General features: G+C 45.9%; 1 protein-coding gene across 6 annotated transcripts in view; it reads right to left on the bottom strand.

The window, feature by feature from the left end:
- Positions 1-730: 730 nt before the first annotated feature.
- Positions 731-12,087, bottom strand: part of LOC105210879 (serine-rich adhesin for platelets) — a 24,629-nt gene continuing 13,272 nt past the window's right edge. For all 6 annotated transcript variants that reach the window (XM_029038774.2, XM_029038772.2, XM_054229988.1 and 3 more), the window contains 3 exons: positions 3,109-11,531; positions 2,847-2,984; positions 731-2,097 (listed from right to left, as the gene is read on the bottom strand). In XM_029038774.2, coding sequence (XP_028894607.2) covers positions 1,769-2,097; positions 2,847-2,984; positions 3,109-11,531 — 8,890 coding nt within the window. In that variant the 3' untranslated portion in view covers positions 731-1,768. The remainder of the gene's footprint in view (positions 2,098-2,846; positions 2,985-3,108; positions 11,532-12,087) is intronic.

The raw sequence follows: 12,087 nt of genomic DNA, 5'->3' as shown, positions 1-12,087 counted from the left end.
CGATGGAAAATTTTTTTTTAAATTTCTGTAGAAAAAATTTATAATTTTAATTATGTATTTTAAATGGAGAGAGAGAGGTGGCGCACTATCGTCGATTCGGCTATAACCGGCTAAACGGTTGCAACGCCAATCACATACATACATACATTTTAAATGGTTTTTGATGAAAAAGTTTTCAATTTTCTTAGTCATTTAATAGACTCTCCTATTTGCCAATTTTGAAATTTTAAAATCCATTAAAAATCACAAACAGTTGTGTTCAACAATTTTCAAGAGATTTTGTATTTTTTTCGAAATTTTTTTTTTAATAATTTTGAATTAAATTATTTTCTGAATAAATTATTAATTATTACAAAAAATTAAACAAATTTGTTATTTCCAATACAATATTGGATTTTCAAAACTAAATGTGTTTGAATTATTTCATAATTAAATTTTTGAATTTATTTCTGAATATTTTTTTTTAATTATTGAATTTGAAATACTTTACTGAACATTTTTGGTTTTTTTTTTTTAATTTGAAATACTTTACTGATTTTTTTTTATTAAATTTTCTTTAAAGAAATATTTTTTTGCAAGTTAATTATATTTTTTTATGTTTTTTTTTTTTGGAGTTCTGCATTTATTATATTACATTTAAGGCATAGAAAATGAAATTTTAAAGTAAAATTAAAAAATTATGCTACAAAAATTTGGCCCAAATCATTCTCAAGACTGTAGCAATGATATATATTGGAACTAAAATTATACCTTTTCCACTTTTCATTCACTGTTTTCTATTGAAGCATTTCAAATCATTAAATTTCCAAACAACTTGCTTGCGTCACTGCTGGATCACTTAATTAGTGCTGGCTTGAAAAACACTTCACCGCCTGTTTTTTTGTTTTTTTGTTGTTGTTTTGCAAATTAACTAATATTAATTTTGTATTAATTATTTACACACACGCTGTAATTGTAATTGAACTAACATTAATTTTTGTATTATTTACATTAGCCATTAAACTTCATTATTAATATTAGTTACCGTTAAACTAAAAAACTTAAGCTATTTCAGGGTTTTTCAGTATGAGTGGGTGTGGATGTGTATACGAAGCTAGGTAGGTTGTAATGGGGGCGGGCGTATAAGGAAATTGAAATTCTTTAACATTAATGTGTTTTTTGTTTCAACATAGCGCTCCAATATTGTATTGGAAACATATATATAAATACTATATATGCAACGCTTCAACAACAGAATTTCATTTTTATTGCTTTTCGATTCGTTAAGTTTACTTGTGTTTCACGCATTTTTTTCTCTGGTAATTTCACAAATTTTCGCTCTGTGTGCTATAAGCCAGTATATATACATATACATACATACATACATATATGTACATTTTGTCTATGCATTTTTAAAGAATGCAACAGCAAACGAAATTTACAAAAATCATTATTTTGTTTTTCTTTCAAATAGTCACAATAAAAGTTGGGAGGTTAGGGGAAAAAAACGTTACTGCCTTGTAGCGAAATCAACATGAATATTGCATTTGTTTTGTTTTTGCTCATATGCCTCCGGTACATAGTGTAGAGTTTAGCCGAAGAACTGTAGTTCTTATCATTCTTGCTTGCTTGACTTATCAGTAGTATAACCTTACCAACCAACGCGTCTACGCTGTACTGTGCCACGCTGCAACACACTTGCTGCTGTTGCTGCTGCTGCCGTCGCGGCTTCCACCTTTTTTTCCACCACATTAACATCGTACATGTCGTTGCCTATGCCTTGGTGCGCTCACGTCGCCGACTCGCTGCCACATCTTGACGCCGTCGCCGCCAGTAACACATCATCTCTGGTCGGTGTGTCACCACGCGCCGATTTCGTTGTTGTTTCCGGCTCATGCAGCCACTTATGATTGCTGCCGGTGGTGCTGGTGGCACGTTTGCACACACTTGCATTGCTGCTGCTGCTGACAACACCACTGTGTTCGGGGCTAGCCTCACGCGAAGAGGCACGTGATGTGGACGATGACGAGGAGGACGAAGAGGAGATTTCTTCGAGACAATTGTCCAAATTGTCAGTGGACGAGATGCTATTCGTACGATTCACATAGAGATCACAGTCTGCAATGCGAGGAGTTGGAAGGAAGTTAGTATATTTTTATAGGTTAGAAAATTTAAATTTGAAACAAGTAAGGAAAGGCTAAGTTCAAGGGTGCAACCGAACATTGAATACTCTCGCAATTTATTGATGTAATTTTATTAAATAAGAAAACACAAATTTGGACTCATATATTCGGCAAAAAGTCCACTAGAATAACGAAAATCATCAAATATGAGGGCTGAGGTAATTCCTGAATCGATTTCACTCATTTTCATCAACAAGGTGCACTATATCCAAGACTATACGCTCACTTAATTTGGCTAAGATATCTCATATTATTAACCGATATATGCGGAGGAATAAAGCCCACCGTATTTTTGAAAAACCTATAATTAGGTATATGGGAGCTAGTTGAAGTTATGACCCGACTTTAACCATTTTTGGTACAGAGACACACTAATAGAAGAAAAAGATTCCCTCTGAATTAAATTAAAATATCTCGAGAGATTTACCGATATTTTCGGTGAAAAATTACCCTTACGCACTGAGTTCTTCGAGTTCGATATCGGGAGTATTGAAAAATTATAGTCCAATTTCTACAATTTTTCCACAGATCAACAGTATTTGTGTAAAGTTTCATTCCGCTCTCTTCATTGGTTCCTAATGTATATATTATAAAGTGAAGGAATCGGATGGAATTCAAAATTGAGTTATATGGGAAGTAGGCGTGTTTGTGCACCGAAATTTAAAATTAAATCTTCTCACTCACCTTTTTTGAGATTCGCAAACTCACTGGCGGCGCTGCTTAGCGATGCCACACCTTTTTTCATGTTGCGCAACAATTTTAAACGTTCGCAAAGCTTCTCCTGTTGTTTCTCCAGCAATGTGGGTGCTGCGCTGAATTGACCTAGTAAAGGAAAGGAAAAATACAAAACAAGTATTGCGTTATAATTTATTACATTTTAAGGTTAAAGACAACTTTTAAATTGATTTGCAAAATTCCCACTTGGATTTCCATATACCACACTCACCTTTTCTACCATCGTCTTCGTGATTCAAATTCGTCAACGACGTATCACTCGCATTGCCACAACTGCTGCTGCTGCCGGTGCTGCTGTTCAAGAGTCCCGACGCATCCTCATAAGACACGCTATGCCGCTGCTCCTTCTCCGAGCCACTGTGTCGCCGCTTGCGCTCCGGCGAATTGAGCGTGTACTTGTTGAGTGTTAGTGTTGTTGGCGATGCTGACAATTGACGCGCCATCTCCTCAGGCGAAGCATTCACAATGCTATTGTAAGCCTGCACAAAGCTGTTGTTCAACGAAGCGGGCGTCATGTGTGCCGCTGGTGTTGTTGCTGTGCTACTCACAGCCGCCGGTGGTTCGGGTGTTGATGGCGTTGTACTATCCGTTGATAGCTGCATACGTTTACGGTACTCATTGATGGAGAGTTTACGTTTGGGCGCCGGTGGTGGTTCGGGCGCATTCAGTTGTGGATTGAGACGCGGATCGTGACTAGCGGTTCGGGTTAGCGGCAATTTGAGTGGTGTTGGCAATTTGCTGGCAACTGGTGATTCGAGTGGTGTCGACACGGTGGTTATATTTTCAACGCTGGCGACGCTAGTGCTCACTGTGTTGTTTGTCGTTGTTTTGCTGGGCACGTTAGGCGTGCCACTGCCACCAGCAGCACCAACATAGGTGTGCGCTGGTGTAACATAGCCGCCCAATGTGGTGCTGTAGCTCTTCACTTTGGTGTCCAAATATTCAGAGAGGCTGATGTTCGCTGAAACACCAGCTGGTGCAGCGGTAGCGGCGGCAGTTTTGCCAACAATGCCACCGGTAACTGGTGTTACTGCTGGAACTGCTAACGCCGCAGTCACAGCGCTCAAAGTCGGCGGCACGATGACGGGCGAAGTATCACGCAATTTACCATAAATACTGTTGTAAGTCGATGCTGCCGAATTGGCACTGGCGCTGTTGCAAGGTAACAAACTAGCAGCGGCGCCGGGAGAGTGCATTGCTGGTGGCGCCACTGTAGCCGTGGGTGGTGGCAGCACTGCTACATTGCCGCCGGTGGACGACGAAGACAAAGTGGGCAGCGTTGGTTGCATGTGTACTGCTGCAGCCAAATGGCTGAGCACTGGCTGCATGGGAAGTGTCTTTAATAGACTGTGATTGTGCGGCGTTTGCGGCGCGCTGCCTGATGATGGCGGCAAGGCTGGTGTTGGCACATATGTAGCGATGGGTGCATCCACACTGCTGCCCGGCACCGCGCCAATGCCGCTGAAGTAGGCCGCCATGAGCGGTGGTGGTGGACCGCTGACGACGACATTGTTGAAATGCGGTATGGCGACATGTTCACGCACATAAGTCGGTGGTGGCAATGGCGCCACGTGTGCGCCTGCTAACATACCGTTATGTTCAGCAACAGCCGATTTATGTGCAGCTAAGGCGTCCTTTTGCTGCTCTGCGCCAACGCCAACGCCACCGCCGCAACTACTGCCGCTGTTGTGACGATGCCGACTGCCGCCACCGGAAGAGGAAGAAGACTCACGTCGCTTACGCGCTGCCAAACTGCTGTTGCTGCTACTCGAACAGGATGAGCTCAACATATCATCGCGACTGTCACGGCTACCGCTATCTTTGCGATGCCGACTGCTGCTGCTGGTGACGGCATTCACCAATGGCAAATCTTTCGTGAGTTCCTGTTCGAAATTGAGCTGACGCTTCTTGCTGGCGGGCGGCGGCGGTGGTGTAGGTGTTGTAGTTGAGCTGGCAACTGCTGGTGCTTGTGACTGTGTCACCGTATTGTTGGCATTCGATGACGAAGTGGTGCGATGGCGATGATGATGACGCTCCTTATCAAAACTGCGCTGTTCGCGATTATTGTCGCGTTCTCGGCGTTCATCGGCGCGTTCCTTGTTATCACCAGCGACACTGTTATTCGTGTTGTTGTAGCTCGAGGAGGCACTGCTATGTGTTTGTTGCTTGCTGCTTGGCACCGGTGTTGTGCTGCCGCTGCTACTCTTGCCGCTGACATAATCCTTTTTATGCGATGATGATGATGAAGAAGACACCTTTTTCGTACTGGAACTGGACGACAACTTGCCGCTGTGCGCCGAAGAGGAACGACTACTACTGCTGCTATGCTCTTTGCCATTGCGATCACGCTTGTGCAATTTCTTCGTCGACGATGAACTACCGCTGCTCGAATTGCCGAACGACTTGGTAGTGCTGCTGTGTTTGTTGCTGCTACTGCCAACACTTTTCACCGTGTCGTTATGCGCATGCGGGTGATGATGACTGTGATGCGACGTATAATTCGTTGTGGCTGACGTTTTGTTTTCCGACAACTTGGCACTTTTACCCACCAACTCGTTGGTGTTACCACCACCAATTGTTGTTGTTGCAGTGGTGACATTCGGTTTTGACTTTTTGTTGTTGCGTGACTGTAAGAACAGTATATTCTCTTTGTGGAAGGAATGCAGACGGGCTTGTATGTCATCATCGGTTAACGGCGCTTTGCGTTCATTGCTATTGTTGTTGTTTGTGGCATTCTGTTTACGTGGCGCAAGCGCTGTCGAAACGTTGCCGCTATTAGGCAATGGCGCTGTCATATTATTTACACTGACATTACCAGAAGCGACTTCCAAGTTGGACGCGTTGACTGCAGGCGCTACTGCCGCTATGGACTGTGTGTTGTTGGTGTTTGCAGGCGCCGACGCAGTTGTTGCAGTAGACTGTGTAGCAATTGGTGTTGTAGCCGTTGTGACTGGCGGCGGTGGTGGTGGCTTGCGTTCAATAGCTGCTGCTGCGGCCGCCGCCAAAAATGTCATGCAATTTGGCTGTGCTGCAGCTGTGGCAGACGCATTGTTTGCGGCATTCTCTACTTTAAGTGCTGCTGTGGGCTTGGCTAAAGCGATGGGTGCAGTAGTGGCAGCTGTTGTTGTTGGTGGCACAATATCATTATTCTCGCTTTGTTTTGGCATTTCGTGTATACGCGCTGATAACGGTTTCAGCAATGAAGTTTGTTGCACCTCCATCGGCGTGGAAGATGTCTCCACTGTGGAAGTCTCCAACTTCAGACGCTTCTTGAGTGGCTCATCAGGCGAAATCAGGCTGGTGCCATCGAGTGAGAGCAATTTCAAAGGTGATGTTTTGGTGGGTGTGGTGGATATGCGTTCCTCATCAACCGCATTATGGTGTGCAGTTTCGACTGTATTCGAAGTTGGTTGAGTCTCCACTTTGGGTTTACTTGCTGTAGAAGTTGCAGTTTGTTCCTCCTTCTTTGGTGACTCGACTTTTTCAACGCATTCCAGCGCACCGAACAACTGTTTGTAGGGTTTCTCATCCGCCGCTGTGGCATTTTCTTCAATCAAATCCGGTTTGATGAGTTTTTCAGCTTCTGCCACATTGACTTTAGCTTCATCTGTGTGTGTGTTGATGGTAACCAGACGTTCGGTAACTTCACTTGTCGACTCTTCTTTCTTTACTTGCATTAGCACCATCTCTTCGAATTTATCACCCGCCAAACTTTCTTCACGCTCCACATCGATTTTAACATCATCGCAGCCGCTGGTGTCTTCCGGTTCAATTTTCACCAGATTGTCTTCGGCGGCGAGCATTTGTTGATGCCCTGGACTAGGCGAACGCAATATATCCACATCATCGTCCTGATCAATGAGCATGGCTTCGGTTTTCAACTCGTCTGCTGCTGGCTGCTGCTGTTCCGCCTCTTCCAACAATAGTTCTTCCTTTGCAGACACTTCTTGCTTCAAGCATTTATTTGTTACATGTGCTATTGTTGTTGTTGCAGCCGAAGTTTGCAACTCATTAACGCCCACACCACCAACCACATCGACATCATCGCGCTCTTCCTCCACATCATCCTCCTCTTCATCGATTTCTTCCTCATCGCTCGTCTCAGCCTCATTCTTTATGCAGGTCCTCGGCGCTTCGCTACTGTTCACATTCAACACATCCACTTCGGCATCGCTACTCGTTGCCGTTGTTAGCATACTCTCGCTCGGCGTACCATGTTCGGCGCTAGGCGCCTTTGTTTGTGGTTCTGCCTTGACTAGTCCAATCACTGGTGACTCGAACAGGTTATTAACGCCAGGCGCCGGTGAAGCGGCACTGCTGCCGCCCACATCCTCTTCCTCCTTCATGTCGCCACTGATGATAAGTCGGCGCTTCTTCAGTGGTGTCGTAAACCCATTAGGCACATTCAGCACAGCGTTCAATTGAGCGGCCGCCGCCGCTGCGGTTGTGGGCGAAGCGGCATGTTGCAGGCCTGCTGCCATGGCAGCCGCAGTAGACGTCGGCGTCATCGACTCATCTGTGGTGGTTTCCTCACTAATCGCTTGGCGCAACCAACGTTTCTTCACAGAGGAATTGTTGCTGCAAGTGCTCACTTGCAACGGCAAATGGAGCAGGCTGCGTGAGGTACCCTGAGGGGCACCAGCGTTCGTTGCCGCATTGTAGACGCCGCTATTGCCACGCTCTGTTTGCTGTATGAATTCTTCGACTTTCTGCGCTGCCATGCTGAGATTCTCGGGTTCATCCACGCTCATTGGGGCGCCACAGTGTGTCTCGTTTGGCATGTAGCTGGCGCTGTCCGCCTCGTTGTGCTGCTTCCTGTAGTCACACATTGTGGCCGCTTGTACCAATGAGTCCAAGCCCAGCATTGCGCCACTTGGCAATGCGGTTTCTTGCGGCACTACTGCATCCGCACCGCTACTATTCATTACTGAAGGTGGTGGTGGTGTTGGCGCTGCAGGCGGTGGCGAGTCGCTGCCACTGTTGTCGGCATCTACTTGATTTAGCAGCCAATTGGACATGAGTACTTTCTTCGTTTTGGTTTTATTGGGGTATTTGAACTCACCACTTGGGCTGGCACCGTCCATGTGCTCTTGCAGTGGTCCAACCGCCGCTTCGATCAGCAGGCAGGCGGAGCTCACTGGCGTGGCTGGCGGTGAGGCGCCATTGCCGACGCTAGTTGCCGCTCTGTGTTGTGGCGATTTCAATTGTTCCAAGGCGTAGTGCGGCGCGTACTGCTGCTGCTGCTGTTGAGCGGTAGGTGATGCCACCGCTTGAGGTGACTGTTGTGGTGTGGGCGACATTTTCAGATTGGGATTGGCAAAAGCAAGCAGCAATCCAGCTGCTTGGTCTTCATTAGTGGTCACTGCGGTGTCGTTGTGCTCCGCATGGTAAATGGACGCAGTTGGCACCAGTGGCGCAGCTGGCGATAACAGCGATGTTGACTCAGCCTCTGAATGTACATTGATGTTGCTATGACCCGCGCCGTCCGCAGATTCATTGCTGCTATTCATGCGACTCTTGCGCCGTTTACGCGCCTGTGCGCTATGACCACTGTACGATTTGTGCGCTTTCCGTTTTTTCTTGCGCGCATTTGCCGCCGACACGCGTCCGCTGCTGCTGCTCAGCTCGCCCATGCTACGTTTTGTGGGCGTGGTTGGTGAATTGCTGTTGCTATTGCGGCGCTTGGTGGCGCCGGAAGATGCGCTACCGCCGCCAGATTTTGTTTGATTCTTTCGCTGCTGATTACGTTCCATTTTCTCAATGGCGCGCAGTATGGCTTCCATTTTGCGATCCTCGCGTGAGAGCTTCGGCTTCTCCTTTGAAGTTGGCGTCACAACTGTGTCGTCATTTAGGCTACCGCTGCTGGCGTTGTGTTGTTGCTGTTGATGATCGTCCTCGGAGAAACTTGTGGAGCGTGAACTCGAAGACTTGGCGCCTGGTATTTTATGGCTACGCGCGCTGTTTGCTGACACATACGCGGCGTTCGTTGCGTTATTGCTGTGTTTCTGTGGCGATTTCGGTCCAGCGTTCGGCGAGACAGCACCGAGAGGAGCGTGTGTCTGGGAAGGAGGTGGTAGCTCCACCGTAGTTAATGTCTGTGTTTGTTGTTGCTGTTGAAGCGTTGCCGCTTGCATGCTAACACCATCCACGATGTCCTGTTGCTGTGCTGACTGCATTTCGGTGGCAACATAAAATTGTGTTTGTTGTTGTTGCTGTGGCTGCTGCTGGTCCACGTCTGCCGTGTCTACGACGCTTGGTGTTGCAATTTCAGGTGTAACAACAACAACATTATTGTTTATTGCAACACTTGACGCTAATGGCGCACAACTGCTGGTCAGCGTCACGGCAGTGTTGAGCGATTGCAGTGCTGCTGCCGCGGCCAAGGACGCATCACTTATTGTCGGACCAGCGAGTTCGCTGTGATGCACTTGTTGTTCTTGTTGCGTCTGTTGTGTGAGTAAATTCGTTTGCGGCTGCGTTTGGCCACTGACTGGCGTCAATGCTGTAGGCGTCGCTGTTTCAGCGCTCGTCACTTCCTGCAACAATGGCGCGCTTGTGCTGTTAGCCACAACCGCTTGTGGTTGTTGCTGTTGTTGTGGCAATTGCGACAATTGTTGTGACGGCGATAGTAGCAACGGTGTTGGCAATGCGCCTAAAATCTGTTGATGTTGTTGCTGTTGCTGTGGACTGTGTTGCACGAAGAGTGCGCCGTTGCTGCCGCGTTGTACACCCGCTGCTGTTGGTACTGGCTGCTGCTGCTGCTGTGGTTGCTGTTGTTGTTGTTGCGACTGCGTCTGTGGCGTCGGTGAGTGCATGTGTAAGGTGGTCGGCGATGGTATGGACACGGATGGCGACGATGACGAAGTGCAAATACCCGAATCGTGCATTACGCTCGATACCGAGGAAGTGGCGCTCATATTGCCATTACTGTTGGGTACGGCGGCTGAGGCAGCCAGTGCATGCGTCGACAAAATATTCAGACCACCATTACTCTTGTACGTGCTATTGCTCAGCGAGTTGGCGGCGTTCATATTCAGCTGCGCCGGCGGCAAAGCAATGCTTGGACTATTCATGCCGGGCGCAACGGTTGCACCGATGCTGCTGTCACCACTGGACGAAGTCGAACGATTGCGATTGATATTCTGCGCGGCGCTCTTCTTCTTATTGCTGCCGGCTGGCAAACCACCCATCGTGAGTTGCATAGCCGCTGCGCTGCTGTTCAGCTGTACACCGCCATTCAAGGTGGTGGAGAGCGATGACTTGCGACTGCTGGATTTCGTTGCGCCACCCGCGCCCAAAGACTGTTGCGTCGGCGGTGGACCGAAGAGGCAATCCTTGAGTAGGCCGCAAGCGCATGCTGTGCTGGTGGGCTGCACAATGCAATTGCTTGCGGTCGTCTTCTTGTTCTCGATCGCCAACAAATCGTGTGGCTCATGCTTAATGGTGATTTCGGTGCTGGCGCGTATGCGTGTCGTGGCCACAATGAACAGATGTATGGTGCCCTTCTCGAAGAGATGCTGTATCTCGGCATTCGGTCGACATGAGCGCCGCACAAAACGCGCCTCATTGCCGTAGGTACGTGTGTCCACGCATATCTCCGGACCCTTGAGGTAAGCCGGCTGTGGCGGCAATGGCGGGTAAGAGCCATCTTGATTCATGGTTTGCATGGGCGCCTCAGCGTCCGGCAGCTGGTAGAAGAAAATGAAGGGACCGGGCGTTTTATGCGCTTTCAGTGTGGCTGCTAGAAAATTGCTCGGTGGCGGCGAATTCATATTCACCGACGCGTTTTGTGTCTTATACTGCGGACTAAGCATGTACTTGCCGCGCAACTCGAATATGGGGCAACTCGGCGCTATATCCATGTTGCTAATAAGTATTTTACCGCCTGCATGTGGAACGGTGGTGCCACGATTCTCCAGCCCATTGTTGCAGTACTCCTTCAGCGCACGATTCTCCGTGTTAAGTATGCTTTGCAGCAGACTTGGTTGCTTGGTGATGGCGTGCAGGCGTGCACGCAACTCAGGCGAATAGTGATTGGTGACAGCCAATTCGTAATTCTCAATCCATTGCCGCAAATTGGCTGCATGCTTCTCCGCCGCTGTAGCGCTAGCGCTCAACCCATCACCGCTCTTCGTTTTGCGTTTCGTTGTCTTCTTGGTGCCGGTGGAGTCCTTGCGCGGCGGTTTGCCACCCAGAGCGGCCAGTTTGTCGGCTTTCTTCGATTTCTTGCCAGTAGCCGCATCTTTGGCGGTCTTCTTCAGCACCTTACCCTTCTTGGTCGTGACGAGTGGCGTGTTGTTTGGCAGTCCGTGTATGTTGCCTTCGCTACCGCTACCCAACAAAAATGAATTCGCGTTACTGCCAACGAGATGTCTTTGTTGTCCATCTGGCAACTGATAGTTGGCACCACTTAGGTTGGCAGCTCCGCTTGCACCACCCAAGTATGCGCCAGTGGAACCGGTTGCATGTGCCGATTGTGCAGAAAGTAAAAGCTGAGTTTGCTCCTTCCGTTTCATTAGTTGTAGCGAACGCGCTCGCGCCTTATCCACCGGTCGCGGTTGACAGACTTCACACTGGTATTCATCGGGTATATTCTGACGATCGATGCCCATACAATCGACATGTTGCCAAACGCTGAAATGATCAAAAATATTTGGTTTAGTATTTTTGCAATAAATATTAACTTATGTAGGGAAAATAAAAAGAAAATTACAAAGAAATATAAGTATAAAAAATAATATTTAAAAAAATTATAAAAAATATAACAAAAAAAATTAAAAAAAAAAAATAAAAAATTAAAAAAAAAATAATAAAAATTTAAAAAAAAATAATAAAAAATTAAAAAAAAAAATAATAAAATATTAAAAAAAAAATATTAAAAAATTAAAAAATAATAATAAAAAATTAAGAAAAAAATAATAAAAAATTAAAAAAAAAATAATAAAAAATTAGAAAAAAATAATAAAAAATGTTAAAAAAAAATTATAAAAAATATTTAAAAACAGTAATAAAAATTCCAAAAAATATTAATAAAGTTAACAATAGTAAAAAAATTATAAATAATATAAAATTTTATAAAAAAAATTCATATTTTATAAAAAATATATAATCTCGATCAAATATAAAAACCAAATTATTCAAAAAAATTATTAACAAAAAAATATAAAAATATATAAAAATTCCAATTTCA

Source organism: Zeugodacus cucurbitae, chromosome 4, assembly GCF_028554725.1.
Source record: "Zeugodacus cucurbitae isolate PBARC_wt_2022May chromosome 4, idZeuCucr1.2, whole genome shotgun sequence".
Classification (NCBI taxonomy): Eukaryota; Metazoa; Arthropoda; class Insecta; order Diptera; family Tephritidae; genus Zeugodacus; species Zeugodacus cucurbitae.
The sequence above is the reverse complement of the archived record's forward strand: the minus strand, read 5'-3'. Positions and strand labels throughout refer to the sequence as shown.